A 21,930-nucleotide genomic window follows, 5' to 3' on the forward strand; every position below is an offset into this window, starting at 1 on the left:
TCCTGCATTAAGCAGTTACACATGCATATATCATTTTAATACTGTAAACAAAACGTTGAATACTGATATTTGAAATTATTTTATAAAAATAAAAATATACTTTAAATGTGAAATTAAAACCGCCAGTAGGTGGCAGCAAGTCACTGTTAATAAGTGAGTCACTGCAATTAAACCGAATTAACTAAACGGTTGATTCATTCAGGAACGAAAAGCCGTCATGTTGCTCAGAGACGCAAAACAGTGCTGTGGCTTTGTTTGGAATTATTTTTGTTGTCGAAATGGAGCAAAAATGGGAATTATGGTGTCTAAAACGTAAGTCTCTTAATATTAACTTCTTGTTTATTGAACTGTTGTTATACAATCAATATCACATTTGTAATCATGCAGATTGAGGAAAAAAAATGCACTCTTCTTGTGATATTAACGTATATATTTCTAACTATACGAAATGATAAAAAGCCCCGATATCTTGAATTTTGTGATGCAATAAAAAAAAAAAACACTGTAAATGAGCACGCGCACTAGTCTAACCTACCAGACTTCATCACGTCATGCATCGAGTTTGATACTTTTTAGGCACAGACCGAATTGCCTCGATACCACAGAGTATCGGAAAACATCTTGTCGTTCGGTACCAAATTTCGATACCTATGGTGTTAATCTCATTACCGCCAGTGAGCCGATAAGCCTGCAGCACTAGCTGTGTTTGACTAGAAGTGACGCGGTGCTGATTGATCAGTGTTTGACATCCGCGAGAGCAATTCGAAAGCGTACAGAGCGGTCTGTTTTGTGCTTACTTCACACAGACTGAAGCTCGCGTGACGCTTGCGGTCATTTCAACGTCTGCCGTCACACTAAATGAGGACATAGACACATGAACAACATCTCCATAATTGCTCTGAGAGTCACTTCATGAGCATTTTACCATTTGATTTGAGTAAAATTAGCGTCATATCATATACTCACAGAACTGTAAAGGTATTCCTGGAAACCCGTCAAAATAAAAGTTTAGTTTAACTTGGAAGACACTGCGACAGAAATATATTAATATTGTTCAGTAGAGTGTACATACTGCTACTACTAGGCTAAAATTATTAAAACCCTTTTTTTTTTTTTTTTAAGTAATGATCACACAACTTTTCTTCCATGTTTTAATTTTAATAGTAAACTTTTGTTTGCCAAAATAAATAAAGTTTGATTTTCAATAATTCAAAAAGAGAAATGAAATTGTTTTACGCCTTCATTTGAAAAATAATAAAACCTAAACATTGTGCAACTTAACTTTCAAGTTTTACCCTAACTACAGCTCAGGCATTTTACATTTACATTGTCATTTTGCAGACCCTTTTATCCAAAGCGACTTACAATTGGGGAATACAAAGCGATTCATCTTGAAGAGGCAATCAGACAGATGAAGTGCTCGTAACACTCGTAAGTCTCAGGCATTGTTCAAATAAGTACAAGCTCGCAAAGGAGGAGTAAATAAAAGAAAGATATAGTGGGGTTTTTTTGTTTTGTTTTTTCTTAGAAGGCTTTGTGGCTTTTGTAAGAGGCAAAAACTAGTGGGCAGGAAGCTAACGTGGAACAAAAATTCTGGGCTGAAACCGAGAATTCTGGATGTGCTTGGTCGAAAACTGAAACCAAAAATGCTCTGTAATTATATTATTTAATAAAATAAATAAGTAATTTTGTAAGACTTTTTAATTTAACAATTTTAATGACACAGAATTTGAAAAACAGAAGCCAATAAAAATAACCACACTTTTATTGAAAGAAAATTGGACAGAAAATATATTAATATTAAATATCAATGTATTTTTATTCAGTTCTATGCAACAGAATCAGACATAACTGTTGTTGTTTTTGACTAATTATTCAAATAATGTCTAGTTCTGCAAACAGGGCTTTTCCTTTCTCAAAATGTGGTGGGGGTGGTACCATCCTGATCATGTGCACACAATGTACCCACCCTTCAAGTGGCTGAAACAAACGCTTTGTACACGCAACATATTGTGTTATAATAATTATAGCTATGATTAAAGAAAATGACAATTATAAAGTTAGGTTTTATTTTCTCTCACCTAATGTTTTGTTATTTATTCTTAAAATAGCCTTATGAAATGTTTTCTTTTTCCTCAGAAATTCTGTGTTGTGTATCTGGTTATCAAATGAAGGCATGAAACATTAATTTCATTTATCTTTAAATTATTGAAAATTAAACTTCTTGGCAAACAAAGGGGATTTACTATTAAAATATGGAAGAAATGTTGTGTGATCATTCCTTAAAAAATAAAGTTTTCATAATTTTAGTAGTAGAAGGCCTATGTACATTCTGCTGAACAAATATATTTCTGCTGCAATGTCTTCAAATTAAACCAGACTTATATTTTGACGGGTTGCCATGAATACCTTTAAATTTCTGTGTGGATGTGATATGACCCTAGTTTTACTAAAATGAAACTGTGAAACGCTCATGAAGTGACTCCTTCAGAGCAGTTCTGGAGATGTTGTTCGTGTGTTTATGTCCTCATTTAGAGGCAGACGCTGAAATCACCGCGAGAGTCAGTCTGTGGTAAAGAAAAACGCGCGTCTCTGCCATTCATTCATACAGAGATATGATCGCGTAATATGAGTTAGAATGCTCATCAGATCGCGTAAATCAGTGGTAAATGAATAGAAATGATGATTCTGTGTAAAGAAATATCAAATAAACATGAATAAAAATATAAAAACCCTGGAAAAGCGATTATTATCAGCGCATATGAGCCGAGCAGCGAGGAGCAGATCAGTGAAGGAGATTTTACCAGCGTTGCCCAGTACAGCTGTACTACAGCATGTCACAGCTTAGTAACACTACTGCAAACAGGAACAAGTAGAAATTTCTTGTCAGCGCGTTATTTGAGCGGACTTAGCTTTTCCGGTGATCATGAGAGGTAAATGAGCAGAATGCACATTGATAGAGCGGAATATTGAACGGAGCGTCACGCGGCACAGTGATGAGAGTGAAACCTGAACACTGCTGGGCAGCGCGGCATATATTTTCGGCAACCGAAAATTCAGTGCATCCCTAGTAAATGGACTAAATGATTCTTCGAAGCACATAATTTGCCTCGATGATTTTTTGTATTCGAGTTACTCAAGGAGTCGTTTCAGCCCTAAAACACACGCAAATGATGTACTTTTGTGATTGCAAATAAGTGCAGTGTTCTGTGAGTGTAACTCTACCGCTGACTTAACACCGATGTGAATGCATGTCGCGCTGTATATTTATACGTTGGCACCAGAACTGCAGCTGATAGTATTGTGTACAGCACACATTCTTCGATATTTCTTCAAAAGCAGATCGTGGAGACATTTTTATCGTCCACGATCAAAAAGCGTCATATCGAACACCTACACTCGCACAAATGCTCCTAAATATATTTTGAGGTCACACAGATTAAATTATGGGAGCATATGCGACCAAAATGGTTGCAATTGAGAGCCTTGGTGAGGATACACCTGCTCAGATCTACATGACTTGTTGTCATGACCAATGCTGTACTGACTTAGTGGAGGCCACGTGTTAAAGTTCAGCGGCAACTCAAAACGCAGGAGCAAATGCCTGAATGCTAGATAAGAGAAGATAAACTCAAGTCCATCCTAAGCAGGACACGATTGATCTGAGGCCATTTAGCAAATACCACAAGCAGTGAATTTAACATCAGCTCCAGAAAGGTTTATATGCAAAGTCACGCAGGTTTCCACAGGCCATGCCACAAGCATTCATATCATAGCAGCTGCCAATATGCTTTAATTTTAATGGCATGGAGTGTAAGAGAAAAAGCAAGTTGGATCAAGTTGGGCCACCACAAATGTACACGAGAAACATTCCTTTACCAATTACTATAATAAGCAACAACTGCTTCTGAATTAAACTCACTGAATTGAAACTGCCAATGAGTTTCACAGCTTTGTTTGCTGCATACCAGGACAGTACAGATGAAAAAGGTGGGTCAATTGACACTCTCGTGAGATCAGAAAGAGGTTTGGCTGTGCAGGTGTAATTCTGTCGCTGGCACTGTCATAAAGAGATTCACACTGTTTAACAAGTAGTAAAAATGGAATGTTGTTCAGCTGATAACGTACAGGTAGGGCTAAGCGATATACATTGAATATATTCACAATGATTTTGTCGGAAATATAAAATTGAGCAACAATGCGAGTATGCTGATGACCCAAATGCAGCTTTTACGTTTTTGGGAAAAAAAGGTTGTGACATTTTTAACATTAAAATATTCTGGTGAAATATATATGGAGATATTTACTGCTGTTTATCAAGCATTGCTTCATTGTAATATTGCTGAATATTAATGAAAAATTTGAGCAAAAGTAGAAAAAATGTTAAAGGGGTCATCGGGTGCCCATTTTACACAAGTTGATATGATTCTTTAGGGTTTTAATGAAAAGTCTATAACACACTTTGATTAAAATATCTCAAATGGTAGTGTAAAACTCCTTTACTCTGTCAAAATCAGCTCTGTTTTCAGCACGCCATGTTTAAGTCCATGTTGCTTTAATGCTAGTGAGCTCTCATACTAAACTTCAGCCACGAAACTGGCTAACTAGCACATTATTAGGAAAGGCGATTCGCAAAGATTCGTAAAAACCAGAACTACGTCATTCTGACAGGGCTCTCAGAACAGCCTGATTTGAGAAAGGGGATTTAAAAAAACAAACAAAAAAAAACTATGGGTGCTTATAGGTTGGATGTGTACACACTTCCAATACATATTTATGTTCAAACAACTTGATGACCGATGACCCCTTTAACAATCATTTTAGTTTTTGCTTCTTGTGTTAATCATTTTGAGTCTATTTGCCAATAAGGTGGTGGGGGAAAAAACACCCTTTTGAGCCATTTCTGAGTAAAAAAGTTTTTTTAAGTTTTAAAGTGGCAATGTAATGTGAGTAGCACCAGAGTAGCTCTCATTGGTTGTTGACTGGATGGATGCAGATCTGAATGCAGTCAATTGTAAGAAAAGGGTGGGTTTTAAGCAGAGTAAATGATTGGAGAAATCCAGTATGTCACCACAGCAAAGAGGTAAAAAAAAAAGAAGCATTCACATGCATTTATAAAATAGGTAAGGTGAACTTTATAACCAAGCTCTACATTCAGCCAAAGACCTGGGTTGAAAGATTACTTTTTTTTTTTTAAACAATAGATGGCTCCTCAGGTAAATATCTAACCGTGAACTGACAAAAATCACTATGATTTTACACCTAATGTAACCAGAAGGTCAAGAAGTCATTTTACACAGGAAAACTGGACACACAGAGAATGAACTTCGCTCCTTCAGCCTGCTAGACCGGAGCCACTGAAGAGTGTGAATTCTGGGTATTAATAAACATTAAAGAGGCCACCGGTGCCATTCTCAGAAAAGCAGAGGAAATATGGGTCCTGCTTCAAGACAGGATAACACAGTGTGTGAATAAATGGCCCACCTCTCCAGGTGTTATTAAGTTGCTAAGAGGAAAAGTCACTTTCACATAATTAACATGTCTGAACCACACCATGCAGAAAGTAACAAAAGACAAAGGGCATAAAAAAAAAGCAATGGCCCATAGGGTCATCAAGTTGCAGTAGCTATTTAGCCTAGCTGTTTAAATAGCACTTCTAATTTAGAATACGAGACACTTTATGTCATAAAGGCCAGAAATAAAAATCTGTGTAAAGCATACTTAGTGGCCTATAAATACACCTGAGGTACACACTGAATGCCACACACACATTCTTGAGGCCTGTCTGTCTGCATTCCTCACAGTCTCTCAGAAAAGCTCTGGAGAAGGGCTCACTGAATCATAGATTCACTTACTCACTGGATTAGGGCTGTGCGATTTGGGGAAAAATATCAAATTGCGATTTTTTTTATATATTGCGATTTGATTTGCGATTTTAAATTTACAAAGTCAAACTTCAGCTCAATATTGTCAATAGTGTGCAGCACAGTATGAGTATCGTTACCCTGCTGAAAAAACAAAACAAAAAAACAATACAAACCATCACAGAAATTCTTATAGTTTCCATAAAAACCATTACAAAATTCATTTTTGTTTCAGGCATTATTCCAATAGGAATTACTGTTGTTCTATTGGTTGCCACCTGCTAGATTACATCCCACCAATAGAATGCATCAAATACCAGTAGACACCATTATAGTTTACATTACAACCAATACAATTCCCATTATAACCCTTAAATCCATTACATTTTCTATTGTGTTTTGGGAGGGGTTATACTGTTTTTTTGTTTTTTTTCTGCAGGGAAGATTATAATGGTATTACTGCTTTTACAGAATTTCACAGGAAAGATGTGTTTATTTTTTACAAATAAATAACTATTTCTTTAGTCAATTATTAAAGTATTACATGTTACACGGGCTGATTTATTCATTTTTATGTATTTGGGATTTTAAGAAGAAGTGGGAAATGTGCTGAATGTTTCATTTCATTCAAGTGAAATTGGCAAGCAGTTAGACTTAATTTTCATTCGTACATTCAGAGCGGAGCGAGTATGAGAAGCATTCAGAGACACAGGCTGTGTGTGAGGTCTTCTGAATTAGCGATGAAATTTATTTCAAATTAATCTGTTGGGAAGATAAAATGTGTACGATAACGTTCATGTAGCCTACAGCTCTTACAAATTAACTTTTTTGTTTGTGGTCTGTCATTTCGAAGCTGAAGTTACATACGTTTTTCTTTAGTTTTAATTTGCCTAACTTTCGATCTGATCCTTTTTAAAAGGTGGGCGTTTACGCAGTTGGCTAGAGCAGTTCTGACCGGGGAGAAGGGAGGTGCGCTCACTCTATTGGTTAGTAAGACCGCTACTCAAGGCTGGCAGTCATGCATATGCTCTGGAACAGAGTAATATCGCGTCCACATTGCAGGCTTTGCGATTAGCAAATCGCAACGTCTCAAATCGCGATTTCGATTCATCGCACAGCCCTACTGTGGATCAACACTTTATATGCATCATGACGTGACATGATAATATGGCAGTGATGACATTCAGCCAACCCACAATGACAAAAAGACAACTCCCTTTACATAGAAATGTCCTTTATCATGCCCAGACATTGACTATTGAGCAAAGATTGATAAATTGTTAAAAAATAAAATCCAGATAAGGAAAAGGGTATTTTGAAAACTCATCTAGACCTGACAGAGAAAAGAAGTGGTTATTCAATAAATAAATAAAAATGTATGCAGACCTCTGGGAATATTCTCTCTACTACAATTTTCTAATTGATTATGAGAAGTGTTATATAAAGTATACAGCTAAATAGAAAAGAATTGACAGTATAACTTTTGTCTAAACCAATTTTTAAAGGGTCAAAAAAAGTTAAATGCAGGTTAAAAATCATGGCTGTGAATTTACAATACAGTCTCAGTACACAAACGACATGCCGGTTTATACACAATCTTATTTCTGAATTTGCATGCTCTAACACAGGTATAGCAAAACCGACGTGTCAACAAGACTGCACCATGCAATCACACAAATTATACTGTGACAAAACATTGTGCTATTTCTGACTGCATCAAATTAGTTTGATAAGCCATAATATCGTCACAAATCTAATCAGTTTTGAGGTCAGCTCAAGACACAAAGCAGGGGACCTTTTTATGCTGAAAGCAGGTGGTATGAAAATGTGCATCAAAAAGACAGCAGCGTGCTAGAAAGACAGAAATCTGCTGCCAAAGCCAGGGGCTCAGTGCAGTGCTAATCTCACTCTACAGACAAGGCAATAAGGTACAGCCAGAAGACATCATCATTCTTGTGTTGTGCTTTGCCATAGTCACAACGTTCCTCAAAAACAGGAAGCCATCTTAAAAGGAAATGAATTCAATAAGGTAAGCTATATGTTTCATGCACCTGCTGCTTTGTCTTCCAAGTCATATGTCAAACAATTAGATTAAAAAAATGGCCAAGAGATAGAAGTGATGCTTTGAAAATAGTAAAAAGAATTACATGCACCTTGCAAGCTGCCTGTGGTCAAGTTAGAGATGGACTGAAAAGACTAAATTAGGCTAACACAACCACCACAGCCTAAGTGCTTCTGCATTAGCTTTGTAATTTGATTTCTTAACATTCGTGAGCCAAAACCATGTCTTAATTTTAAAAAACAATCCTTTTAGATTTACAAACTTTTAGGCCTCTACAAAATGTTTGCTTAAAAGCTAGCCATAAAATGTTCTTAAAGAATGACTTTAAAAAGGCCTACACTTTATCAGCTGGTGCAACGATGGCTGACGAAACTCATGTGCAAAATATGAAAAAACCTAAAAATAATGTCACCACCAACTGCCATGTTAGTGTTTTGAAGAAGCGTTGAGAGAAGGCAAGCCGCTGCTCAGTGGAAACTCCGCTAAGAGGGTGGGGACTCCTGTAAATGCTGCCACAAACCTGCCCACTTCCTGTCAGTGTGATGCTTACACTATTGTGACTGTAAACTTAATAAAATGACTCAAATGACAAGACAGACAGTTTGTGTTATTCAACAAAGACATCTTAAAGATCGACTGTCTTCTCAAAGGCCACATCATGCAGCGTCTATGGAAGCCATGCAGAGGGAGCAGATGTCTGTCAGGTCAGGATGAGACTGTGGTGAGCACCGTGCTCATTCATCAAGGGTTAGCTGCGCTCCTGCTGGGTTTGCAATGCCGGCTCAAAGGCTACAACAACTCCTTCAATATTTAAGCAGACAAGTTGAAAAGACAGTGGGAGGAATGGGAGTCATGCCGTTGCCAGTTGTGTAGATGTTTTAGGAGAGCCTGCTGTGAGGCACAACTCGATCCATGTTTGTTAACAAGCTGTGAACTACTGCTACAGTGACATTTAACATGCTGCCCAGTAAGAGTGGCTACTGACAGCTCTGTTCAACCAAAATGCCAAACAAGCTATAAATATGGTCTAAACATCTAATGCTGATCAAAAAAGCCATGTCTGTACTTTAGAGCTTTGAAAGGTTATCAGGCGTTTATACGGCACAGTCTTTATTAGTTAATAATGAGAAAGCTTTCAGCAGACTTTTCAAAATACCAAACCTCTAGAGCGAAAGCAGTACCACGCTGAAGGTCTACCGATACTGTGGCCATGTTCACACAGCAGTCCTGTATTTGAGTCATCAATACAGGTGCATTCACACGCATATTTTGGTTATTTACAGGACTGACTAGCATTCTATATCCAAACTCACAACTGTATTTTCTGCGTAGCCCTGCTATGTGAACAGAACCATACAGGACATCTAGAGCCCATGAGTATATACAGGGGAGCACACAGAAAAGATCAGCTGTTCATAAGAACAGATAAACTCCCTAAATCTTTAGCGCAGTTACTAAAACAAAGTTATTCATTTTATAATTGAATGTAGATAAGGGAAGGTTAAAGTGATAAAAAGCAACTTGTCACAGTCTCAGCACTACAAACAACTAAGCTTCACCCTACAAAAGTAAAAAAAAAAAAAACCCTGTCATGTGAAATCGCTCCTTATATTATGCAGATACCACAAGCTCTAAAACATGTCCTGACTTGTTCCCACCTGGCAATTTTACAACTTCCAGATTGTGGCAGGAATGCCTGCATGCCCATCTCAAAGTCAACAAGGCATAAGCCACTGACCAACACCTGTACAGTTTCCTTGTAGTAATTACACAGGAACAAGGATGAGAACAGGTGGAGCTTGAAGCCAGGTGACTCATCAAACACTACACAGGGCACCTGAATACCACATTTAGGGTCATGTCATGCCATGCCATCAGTAACCATCTCATTCTGGGAACCGGCTGAAATCAGATTTCACCCATACATCATCTTACCTGTTCTGCAAGCTTGACATTTTAATACTGTTGGCTTACCAACTAGTTTACTACGCAGTTTAGGTCTAATACTAGGTCTAATGAGCGGCAAATTTTGTGGTACACTAAAAAGAAACTAAAATTACTGACTCTAATCTTGCACGCTTTGCATAACCATTGAACCACTGAAATCAGGAACAGACTGGAGTGTGACGATAAATTGTTATCTGACTGAACTGACAGTAGTAACATTAGCTCGCAGGCTAACAATTCAATCTCACCATCTCTGACCCTCACATCTGCTCAAACCGTGAAAAATTACCAAGTGACCATTGTGTTTTATGTCCAGACACAGAATTAACCATTTATCTAGATTTATAATTACAGCTATATACTGTCTGAGTAACTTCTTGACACGGTCTCTGGCTGGTGATGAGACCGCTAGCAAGCGGCTAATCAACGCAGTCCAGGACAGCCTGAGGAGAACCCCAGCCCCTTCGTTTGTGGATATCAAATATAGGAATGACCGACAAACGGTCTCTGATCCCGTTAAAAAAACGCCTAGCCGTCAAAACGAATATAACAGGCGAGTATGGCGTTTCCGTTCAAACGTACGCGGGCAAATGGCTGCCACCCTCGCGAGCTCCTTCACCGGCTGAAGCGCGAGCTTTCACAGCTACACTAGAAACGGTCAAACAAACGTCTAGGGTGCTCGTTATTAACATCTTCCTAGCATATTAGAGGCGGAAGGCGAGTTATAATAAGGGATACTTACAACGAACGGCCCAAACATTGAAATCCCTTGGCAAACCCCGGAGAAAGTGCACGTAGAGCTGTGAGGGTGAAGTGGTGTTTGTCGTTCTCTCGGTGAAACTGAATTGAGAAGAACTGAAGAGGGAGGAGTCAGGCAGCGACTGCGTCATCTGTGCGCAAGAGCCTGTTGACGTTTTACGAGGACTTTGTTAAATATAGATTATTTAATCCAAGAAAACAAATGTGTGACCACCTGATTTGGAAGTATTGGATTTGAAACTGGTTTAGATATTCACAAAATGTAGAGCAAGTTAAAGTGGATAAATGCTTATAGGTATGATACTTGTGAAGCATTTTTAGCCACCTTTATATGATCACAAGGTGGATGTTCACTCCCCCTAGTGTTAATCACAAATTTCTGTACACTGAATGTGCTTCAGCCTTCAGCCTAACAAAACCTACACACTGCAAGTATGTGGATTTAAGTATTATAGCATGGGCCTATAATATGTCACTGGTACTGATTTTAAGATTAGGGTTTAATTCACATATTAGCCTTGGTCTTATTAGTTAAAGAGAACAACAAAAGACACCCTTGATCAAGAAGGTCTTTATTGATGTTGCATCAGTACTGTCAAGTAGGCTACTTGTAGATTTTGTACGAGCAGACAAAATATGGTCAGTCAAAGAGTGCATTAATACCCCAAACGGATTGCATAAAGTGAATGCAGTATGACAAAAGTCCTATAGACTGATAGATACATCATAACAGAAAGAAAGAAAACAATGGTAGTGTGTACTACAAACTCCTCAATGCTGGTAAATATAAGGTTATTTGTACGTTCAGGGTTTTGGTAGTTGGACATTCCTTGCTGGACTATCACAAATGTATAAATATTCCTTCATTAAATTTATGTGCAAATGGGATTGGTTTCTTGTAATTTGATTGAACATGAATAAATATCCCGTGGAACAGAATCAAGGCTTTTTTTTTTGTCCTAGTTTTGAATAACAAAAGGAAGCAACATAGTCTAAGCAGTTTTGCGAAGTTGCAGCACAACGAATTTTCAAATCTTCAATCCATTGCACATACACAATATACACTCATCATAGAAAATATTGGTCACAGTGTTAATATACAATAAAAAGGTCAAATACATGCTGAAATAGGAAAGGTCTGGTGCCAAAAACATAATTCAAGAGTTAATAATCTGAACAATGTCATGCAACAAATGTCATGTAACTGTATATTGAATATGCAACCTCAGTGAGTGGGTGCATTTATGTACTGACACTCCTCAGGTTTCATAATTCTACATATTGGTCAAACAAAAGTGAGAAAATGTCTTTCAAGAGGGACTTCTGTTTTTCATTCACTTCAGTAAATGTGCAAGGAACAATTTCTTTGTTTGAGAATATGTACATTTTAACCTTTCATAAACACCACTGGAGCAGTGCTATTATAGTGTGATGTATCCAAATCATGTAACTTTTTGTCAAAATGTAAAAGATTAGGACATGCATTGACTCATGATAGTGTCAATCATGTCTGTGTAATTACAAGTCTCAGAAGAATGTAAAAACAGTCAGTCAATTGTGTCATTGTTAAAGCAGCAATAAGAAAAGCGTCAGAGAATGTAAAACGTTTAGAGTACACAATGCAGTAGTTTGGATTTTGTGTTGGAGAATTGATTTGTTATATAAAAAAAATCTGAATTATATTTTCATATTCTCAATCTACTAGTAGTCCCTTACTCACCAATGTACTCTAGGCTATCCTAAGATTTTGATGAGAAGCTATACGCTATGTATTAGCTTTGATGTCATGATTTTTTAAGTACACTCTCAGAAATAAAGGTACAAAGGTGTCACTTTTTGAAAGGTACTAATATGTACACTTCAGGCACTAATATGCATGTGGAAGAGATTAGGCACAAAGGTGTACCCTTTGAAAGGTTACCACCCTAGTGACAGCTTTTGTAACTTTTTTCTGAGAGTGCACGGAATTAGTGTCACAGAAATTGCATATTTGTTTTGTTAATGCAGGCACTGTTGTACAGCAGTCCTCTTGAGGCCTTCAGGATCACTACTGATTTAAACCTGGCATGTTTTGAGCAAAGAACTCAGTAAATCATCAAGTACAATTTTTCTTAATAACTCTCAAACACAACGTAGTTGTCGCAGAAACAGACAGATTAGCACATCATTTTTGCTTTAACACAGTAAATCAAACAAAACATACATACCTAATGACTAAAGCAGATAGATATTCACCTGTCTGGTATTAATAAGAAATAACAATATGGAACTGAAGATTATTCTTTAAATTACAGATGTATTTAAACATACAAATACAATAACAATGCCATATAGAATGTCTGCATTCTAAAATGTGAAATGTGGCACAAATCAAGTAGCCTGTGTTATATGAGGGAAAGATATAGGTGAATTCGACTGCAACCAGGGGAACACACAACCCCAGAGTCAATGTGATGGAGCTCAATGGGAGTCAGAACATTTGGCAACATGTGCAGTCACATGGGTAAGTCTTTAAACGGTTACCTACACATTGCAAAGTACTTAATAGTCTGATTGCGATAAACAACAACAACTACAACAATATCAATAAAATAACACCAATACATCAACATCAACAAAAATAACATAACAGTTATAATAAAATTATCATATAGGCAGAAAATGACAACACTTGAAAGTAAAACAATAATCAAATCGGACATTTGAAAGAGAGGGTGAAAACAGAGACAGCATGAATTCTCCATCCTCTGCTTCGAACTCAGCCTCTCCGTCGTTCAGCAAGTATTTCTTGTAATCTAGTCGCTGTTATCACAGATGTTACTGCAGGGCACTTGAGCAAGCAATTCTCCGCTGAGACGGACCGTTATGTGGGGCACAGGAGGAACCCTGAGAAGGACGAATGGATGTACTCAGTGGAGTAGAGCCCGTTTGCTTGGTCAGAAGGCATTTGCACCCAAACCTGGTCATTCTCTTTCAGCTCCAGTACCGCACTACCTGATGCCTGGTCCATATAGCCCTTCTTGTATTCATCATAGGTGTATGTGGCTGGCACATTGTTTTTATACAGTGCCACCCAGAGACTGGTTCCCTTTACATGTACATGATAAGCAAAATAGTAGACTCCAGGCAGTGGGCTTGTGAAGATGCCCGTGGCAGGGTTGTAAGCATTTTGCCCATTGTACAGAGTTCTGTCAAATTTGATCGGCATTCCAGATGGTGGGAATGGTGTCGTCAAAATGGCGGTAAAAGCAGGAGCCACGGAGGCAGAGAGCTCAGCCTGACCAAAATAAGGTTTCTCACCATTTGGCTTTGGAATGGATTCTCCTACAATATTTGGTCCTTGAACCGCTAACTGATTTATATCACCATTTGGCGGGCCGGGAGGCCCAGGAGGTCCAGGTGGACCTGGAGGTCCCTGCATACCGCTAAGTCCAGGAGTGCCAGGTTTTCCTGGAGGTCCTTGTGGACCAGTCATACCTTCGTCTCCAGGCTTTCCAATTCCTTGGGGGCCCGGTGGACCTTGTTCGCCTTTCAACCCTGGAATACCCTGAGGTCCCATATGACCAGTGGGGCCTGGGAGTCCAGGGATCCCTGAATTGCCACGTGGCCCAGGGGGTCCTGATAACCCATTCTCACCTTTTGGACCTGATCCCCCAATCAAACCAGGATTACCTGGCAGTCCGATGTGACCTGGTTCACCTTTAGGTCCAGGTTTGCCTGTGGCTCCGTTGAGACCAGGAAAGCCCCTATCACCTGGGAGGCCAGACTTTCCTGGGAGCCCACTGGGACCCTGATCTCCTCTAAGCCCTGGCAAGCCCGGAGGTCCCTGTGGGCCATTCTCTCCCTTTAGACCAGGCATCCCATGTTTCCCTGGAAGACCCATAGCACCTTGTGGACCTGGAAGCCCTGGCTGTCCAGTTAGCCCTGTATCTCCTGGTAGACCACCCATCCCAGGTTCTCCTTTGTCACCAGGGGCTCCTTGTAATCCACCAGGACCTCTATCTCCTTTCTGTCCTACAAGCCCTGGTTTACCATAGCCAGGTTGGCCAGGAAACCCAGGAGTTCCTCTGGGGCCAACATCACCCTTTGGACCTATTGAGCCTGGGTTACCTGGAGTACCATCAAGTCCAGGTTTTCCCAAACCAGCTAGCCCTGGCTGACCTTGTAGTCCAGGGGGACCAGCTTCCCCTGGGACACCTTGAACTCCTGGAAGTCCTTTATCTCCTTTTGGCCCTGCTGGCCCTGGCAGCCCATCAATCCCTGGTTTACCCAAACCAGGAACACCTGGAAGTCCTGGAGGTCCTTGAAGGCCAGTGGGTCCCCTGAGACCTGTTATACCTGGCTTTCCATTGCCATTTTCCCCTTTAAGTCCTTGTTCACCAGGAATACCACGTCCGCCTTTAGGCCCCGGCTCACCTCTTGACCCTGGTGGGCCTCTAGTCCCAGGTAACCCTGGTTTGCCATTCAACGACAGACCTGCTGGTCCAGGTGGTCCTGGCTGACCTTGAAGTCCACGTGGACCCACCTCTCCACGAGGCCCAACCTCACCATTGAGTCCAGGAGGTCCTTTAGGTCCTATTTTTCCTGGTAATCCTGGTAGTCCTGGTTTTCCAATCCCAGGGAATCCTGGAGGCCCTGAAGGACCTGTTTGACCATTGAGACCAGGTTTTCCTATACCTGATTTCCCTGGTAATCCAGGAGGTCCAGGTGGTCCCCTTGATCCTGGCTTCCCTTGAGGACCTGGCTCCCCTTTAATGTCCGTCATGGGTGGAAACTCTGTAATAAAAAAATTAGAAAAATTAATAATTTCATAACTAAATTCATAAAAGAAGATTTTACCAATGTGAGACTTTAAAGACACATTTTTTTATTGTCAATGAATCACTGTGCCATCAAAAAATATAGTTTGTTTCCATGTAGAGGGGACACTAAAGTGCTAGTGAGACTACATTTAAGTCAAGTCAAGTCACCTTTATCTATATAGTGCTTTTAACAATACAGATTGTGTCAAAGCACTTAACAGTATCAAATTGGAGGATAGAGTGTCAGTAATGTATAAAAATAATTTACATTTATCTGACGCTTTTATCCAAAGCGACTTACAATTGCTATATATGTCTAAGGTCGCACGCCTCTGGAGCAACTAGGGGGCTAAGTGTCTTGCTCAGGGACACATTGGTGTCTCACAGTGGATTCGAACCCAGGTCTCTCACACCAAAGGCATGTGTCTTATCCACTGCGCCATCACCACCCGTAAGATTAAACACAAAATTTTCAGTTAAAGGCATTTCATTATTGAGTTCAGAGATGTCATTGTCTAGCTCAGTTTAGTTAAATAGTATCTGTGAAATCAAATTGACGATAATCACTAGAAATTAAGTGTCCCCAACTGAGCAAGCCAGAGGCGATAGCGGCAAGGAACCAAAACTCCCTCTGTGACAGAATGGAGAATAAAACCTTGGGAGAAACCAGGCTCAGTCAGGGGGCCAGTTCTCCTCTGGCCAGGATATTATTGTTTATTTATCGTTTAATTATTGATTTAATTAAAATTTTAAATGTATAAATGTATTATATTTATGCATTGTGTTTTACTCAACATTATGCTCAAGAGTCTGCTCAATGGCAGCTACACAGGTATGCAGCGAAGGCCTACAAGGGAAAATGAATGTGTTTATGGACAAAACATAAACAAAGGACAAGGACAAACTTATCAAAAACATTTGACCTCACTGGAATTTCAGCAAAGGAACTGCAGTGATGACGTTTGACTGCCATGTTTGTACTAGGAACAACAAACTATGGAAGAGAATAAAATGCAGCAAAGATGCATTCACTTCAGTTCTCAATAAAAGTTTGGAGAGATGAGTTCAGAATTAACATTACATTACATTTAGCCTTTAAAATGGTCCATTTCACTGACTTTATGACAGATGTGTCCTGACATGTGACATCAACATGAGCGAGACAAATCCTTAGCCTAATCTTCAGATAAATCGGCCAATATTAAAATGTGCTTTATGCTTTTCACTTCAGAAACCATACCACACACAAACACAAACTATAGACCCTATATGCAATTTCTAAAGTACTTTATTTGCGGAATATATTTAAACAATAAGTTAAATGAAATATAATCTACCATAATTATCTCATAGATGTTATGTAAATATTTTTTTATGTAATAGAATAGTATACTATATTTGTGAAGCGCCCTCAAGTGGTAAAATGATTTATAACACAGGCCTAGTATTCAACATATGTCTCTACTAGAGGAATAATTTAGATCATTACACTTTAGATAAATATATAAATACAAAATTACACAATACAAAATCATGTTCTGCAAATTCCATTTACTTAATTCATCTGATACCATCACTGTACCACCTTAAACTTCATGCTTCAAAATAAACAGACAACTACAGGGAATCTCCTAAAGTACATATTGGTATTGGACAGAGGTCAGTGAAATTTAGAAATGGTCAGCAGGAGTACATATTTCTCTCAACAGTTTCAGAACAAATGTTTATGGGAGGACTTATTTTAGAGAGGTTGGCTCTGTATTTTAGAGAGGTTGGTTATCTATACCCAATAGCAAGTTTTACTTAGTATGTTTTTGTTTCTTTTTTAATGAAAATTTGTCTTAGGTTTCAAGTGGATTAGCAAAGTGTAATAATATCCCAAATACTTCTCGAAAAACTCTGTTTCAGTGCAAGTCTTCCATTGTCCACTAGATGGTAGTGAGCACACAGCTTTTCTTTAGAGATGTTTTGAATATTAATTGATCTTGAAGGTCTCCTACTTAACTTTATATTTTGTTTAAATTGTTCAAACTTTAAATACATTAATTAGAATGCAGGACACAAAATGTAACACTTATGTGTGTTCTGTTCTGTGTAATACATAAAACTATGTTATAATTGTATTTGCCTGTAAGGTTACCTGATAGATACTATCAGTCTCTCCATCCTTATAAAATTACTTTGAAGACTGTGAAAAAATAAACCATGTGTGCTATGTGAGCAAAATAAAAAATCAGTCATAATTTACTAATCCCTATGTTGCTCAAACCTGTATGACTTTCCTCCCTCTGCGGAACAGTGTTTTAAACAGGTTTGGAACAACATGAGGGTGGGTAAATGACTGAATTTTCCTCTTTGAGTGAACTATTCCTAAAAACTAAACTATCAGCAGCAGTTAAATCAATTACATCCCAGGAAAATGTATCTGACCACTTCTTGCTCTTTTCTCTCCTATGTGTTTTATCCTTCTCCCTTTACCTGTTAAACACAGACCTCCTATGTATCTTAAGCACATCACAACAGCTTCCATTTTACATTTACCCTGGATTTATCCTCAGCTCAAGACTATCTTTACCCCTTCTGCTTATTTCTGACACTGTTTTGACACCCTTTGATTCCCTTCAGGTTTGAACTATATGGACCTGTGATATACTGCTCAGAAGGGAGGTGACTTCCCCCCGCCCTGTCCCTCTTTTTCCTCTTCTATCTCTTCCTGTGACACTCTCACAATGCCCTCTCAGATATCATAGAGAGGAGAGGAGTCAGCGAACTGCAAACCATTCTTGTCTTCTCTTATTGTGCATCTCCAGTGCTTTAGTCTGACAGACTTCTGGCTCAACTCCCAAACGCTTTCTCTCCCTGAAGAATCTCAGTCATCCAGGGCCTAAAATTGTGAATACACTAAACCACTGTGCCACTTTAGTGCAAAAAAATGATATATCAGCTTTTAAACAAAGCTGATTCTTACTTACTAACCTCTAGCAATCCAGTTTAACCAGCCAAATTAATTTATTCAAGAAATAGGTGTCTTTATGAGTGAGTAGCTGCTTTTTAATTAATCAAGAGATTTATTCACATGACTCATTCATAAAGACAGCCACTTATTTTGCTCCTGAATGAATCTGTACTTTTGAACAAATCAGCTGAATGAATGATTCAAATGACTCACTCAAGACACTCTGTGCCACCTAATGTTGTAACAATGTATCCTGCAAAAAAGAGTCACTAATGCAGATACTACCAATATGTCCTCAACAAACACATACACACAGAGTGATACAAACAGTAATGTCTCTGTGCTGTCTGACCAGAACTAATTATATAAATGGGCATCCGATGTGGTGTAATTGAGTGTACATATATTTTTAGGCATGTTCATGTTGCTATACCTCGTACTGTTCAAAAGTTTGTGGTCAGTAAGATTTTATTTTTAAATAAATTAATTTAACTTTTCTTTTTAAAAAAAATTGTATGTACATTTATAACACTTTACTTTGTATTGTATTACCCTTACATTAAATTACAAAAAAAGTAGTTTTGTAGTCTCTCAGTCACCGCTACAGAAATTTACCCAACTATAATGACTTCCACTGCTGAGAAATACGGAAATGTGAAAAGGTCCATAGAATCTTTAGGTGAGAAGGTAAGAAATGTTTATTGAGCAGCACATCAGCATATTACACTGAAGACTAGAGTAGCTAATGCCTGCTGAAAATGCAGGTTTGCCATCACAGAAATAAATTCCATTTTAAAATATATTTAAAAAGAAATTTTTTATTTTAAATCGAGTAGTTTTTCACAAAATTAATATAAATGTGAGAATAAAGCAAATTATTCTATCATCTGAATATGGATGGATGACAAACACTTACCAAGATACTGGCCCTTGCCTTCTCTGAAGGGTGGCCCAACAGGCCCCTTCATCATGGGCTGCACATATTTCATCTGAGGCATGGGGGCGTAACCTCCCCCCAGGACATGATTCCCCAGCGTTAGCAGGATACAGAGCACTGTCAGCATTGTCACTGGCTTTCAAACTGCAAAAAGAGAAAGATCAATGATTCACTGCTTTTAGATCAATCAACTGGTATTTCAGCTAACAATCATTTAAAAAAATTTATTTAGGTCATATTTAACACATTAGGATTATTTATATTCTTTCACAACCCTAATGAGGCTGCACAATTGGGGGGGGGGGGGGGGGGGGGGTTTAAAATTTGATAGACAATTACAAATTTGCTGTGCTTGTTTGTAGGGCTGCACAATGTGGCCAAAAGTTGTGATTATATATCAGTATGGCTATTATTATTAATAATAAAAAATAGTAATAATTATTATTATTATTATATAAAAATTATAAAGAAACTAAATAAGAAATATTACTATTCATAATATTTAAGAAAAATAATAATGTAATTATTTTGGTAACATTGCAACTGTACAATTACAATACTAATATTTATGGATGTCTTAATTTAAAAACTTTTATTTTGATGGAAAATCACCAATGGAAATCGTACAGCCCAAAAAATATTATCTTTTTTGCAGGCATACACTGCACATGTTTTCATCTCCTTTCAAAGACTGAGTTCTTTACTCCATGTTCTTTACTCCTAATCATTTTTGGATACCCATTCAGGTTTTTTTTCCCGTTCCCGTTTATGTTGGCTTTACCAAGGTGCTCGGTTGGATTTCAAAGTCCTACACCAGTCAGCATTACTGCCAATAGGTGTAATACTGAGTGACAGTGGCATACATCAACAGCTTTCCATGTGTTAGCCTGATCAGTGATACCTGGCACGGGATACAACACATGAAAGGCCTTCTCGGCTACCATATAGGCTACAAAACACTGAGAAAATAACCCCTAACACCGGCCCAAAACTGAAAAAGCAGACGTAAAGCCCTTCAGGTTAAACTTTAGAAGTGAAATGTTATTTTAGGCCTTGTTTCAGTACTTCGTGGAAAAATCACAGAATCTATGCGTTCAGTGTTTTGGTGCAGACAAGCAGCCTTGTCAGATGTACATGGTTTCACTCGAGGGCCTACAGAGATGCTTACAAGAAGAGCCAAGAGGATCTTCCTACACGGCTGGCTGTCAGACGGGTCACTGGGTAGGGTTATTGACCCCACACAAGTTACGCCTGGGCGATGAGGTACGGATACCAAAGCCTAGGTAGGGCTCAGTGCCTCAGCGTTTGTTTAACCAGTCGTTCCCCAAGACAGCAGCAGCTGTTTGCTTTAATTTACTGCAGGAAGGAATGATAATTTCATCCTCATGTTACTCGCACCAAATATTTACACAGATTTGATCAGGTGCATGGGAGAGAACACTGGCTCGGAGGAGAGGGGTACTGATCAAGTTAGGGTCTAACAGTAGGGATATTGAGAATGTCAGATTACTTGTGTCTAATCTTGCATACTCTTGAGCGTCTAACATCCACATCAGCAGTTGTCTTGAATATCTCTTTTTACATGCTTTCATGGATTACATACCAGTTGATCTCAATTGCTGCTTTCTCTTCCATTTTAAAAGCTGACTCATTTTCTTATCTTAATTATCCATGATTATACGGTTAGTCGCATTTTATTCTTTGCATTTAGAATTTTTGCTGTAAACCTATCATATCGTCTGATTCTTGAAACATTCTTAAAGGCATAGCTCAACCAAAAAGTATCATTTGTCATCATTGACAGATGATAACAAATAAACAAATAATGTAATTCCGGACCAGTATAACAGTCTTTCTTCTATAGAATATAAACATTTTTAGATTTTTTATTAGATTTTTAGATTCTCCTCAATATCTTGTTTTATATCTTTTTTTAAAGACAAAACTTAAGAATTTAAAAATACTAAAAGAATAAAAGAAACTAAAAGAATACTAAAACTAAAAGAATAAAATAATTTAAAAATACTTAAATCAGATTCTTGAATGTTCTTAAACATCTCATAATTAACTACCATAAATTCAGATAACCTCCAACTTTTCTTAAACCCCTTGTCTTGAATTTATTGGGTTGTTTCAAATATAAAACGCTAGTTACATATAATACTACATAAGACTTTATTTTATATAACATAGCAAGTAAATTCTGCAGGTAATGTCATTAGATTATTAATTTTAAGAATCTGGTCTAAGACCTACAACTCATTTCTGACCTTTTGTGGTCTCTTCTAGTCTCTTCTACACCTGGATGAGCTGTCCTGGGCTCTGCCTGAATATGGCAGGTAGTTTATTGACTGAATTATCTCCCAGTCATTTATTTCTGCACACTATGTTTTCCCAAGAGTGCTGAACCTCCGAAGCCTGAGGGATGGAGCTTAAAGTCTGCTGATCTTAAACTCTGTCCAAAAGCACATGGACATACTATCCATGGCCTTCACAGTTCACAGGTTTTGGTTTGCCGTTCCCAGTGGACCTGGCCAAGCCAAGACACATTCATAACCTACCTCACTTCCTATTTCAGTGTGCTGTGACAGCTGAACTCTCTC

At 38.3% G+C, this 21,930-nt stretch overlaps 2 protein-coding genes across 3 annotated transcripts in view; both read right to left on the reverse strand.

The window, feature by feature from the left end:
* Window positions 1–10,730, reverse strand: part of LOC306885282 (protein tyrosine phosphatase type IVA 2-like) — a 28,418-nt gene extending 17,688 nt beyond the window's left edge. Inside the window, exon 1 of the mRNA XM_079441705.1 lies at window positions 10,616–10,730. The gene's annotated coding sequence lies outside the window, so the exon portion shown is untranslated. The remainder of the gene's footprint in view (window positions 1–10,615) is intronic.
* A 459-nt stretch (window positions 10,731–11,189) lies between these two features.
* Window positions 11,190–21,930, reverse strand: part of LOC306885025 (uncharacterized protein) — a 52,339-nt gene continuing 41,598 nt past the window's right edge. The window contains exons 2-3 of one of the 2 annotated variants that reach the window (XM_079441335.1): window positions 19,307–19,471; window positions 11,190–15,408 (exon numbers count right to left, since the gene is read on the reverse strand). In XM_079441335.1, the coding sequence (XP_079297461.1) occupies window positions 13,496–15,408; window positions 19,307–19,454 (2,061 nt within the window). In that variant the 5' untranslated portion in view covers window positions 19,455–19,471 and the 3' untranslated portion in view covers window positions 11,190–13,495. The remainder of the gene's footprint in view (window positions 15,409–19,306; window positions 19,472–21,930) is intronic. The other variant, XM_079441336.1, reaches the window with a different exon arrangement.

This window comes from Barbus barbus (assembly GCF_936440315.1).
Source record: "Barbus barbus genome assembly, chromosome: 19".
NCBI classification, from domain to species: domain Eukaryota; kingdom Metazoa; phylum Chordata; class Actinopteri; order Cypriniformes; family Cyprinidae; genus Barbus; species Barbus barbus.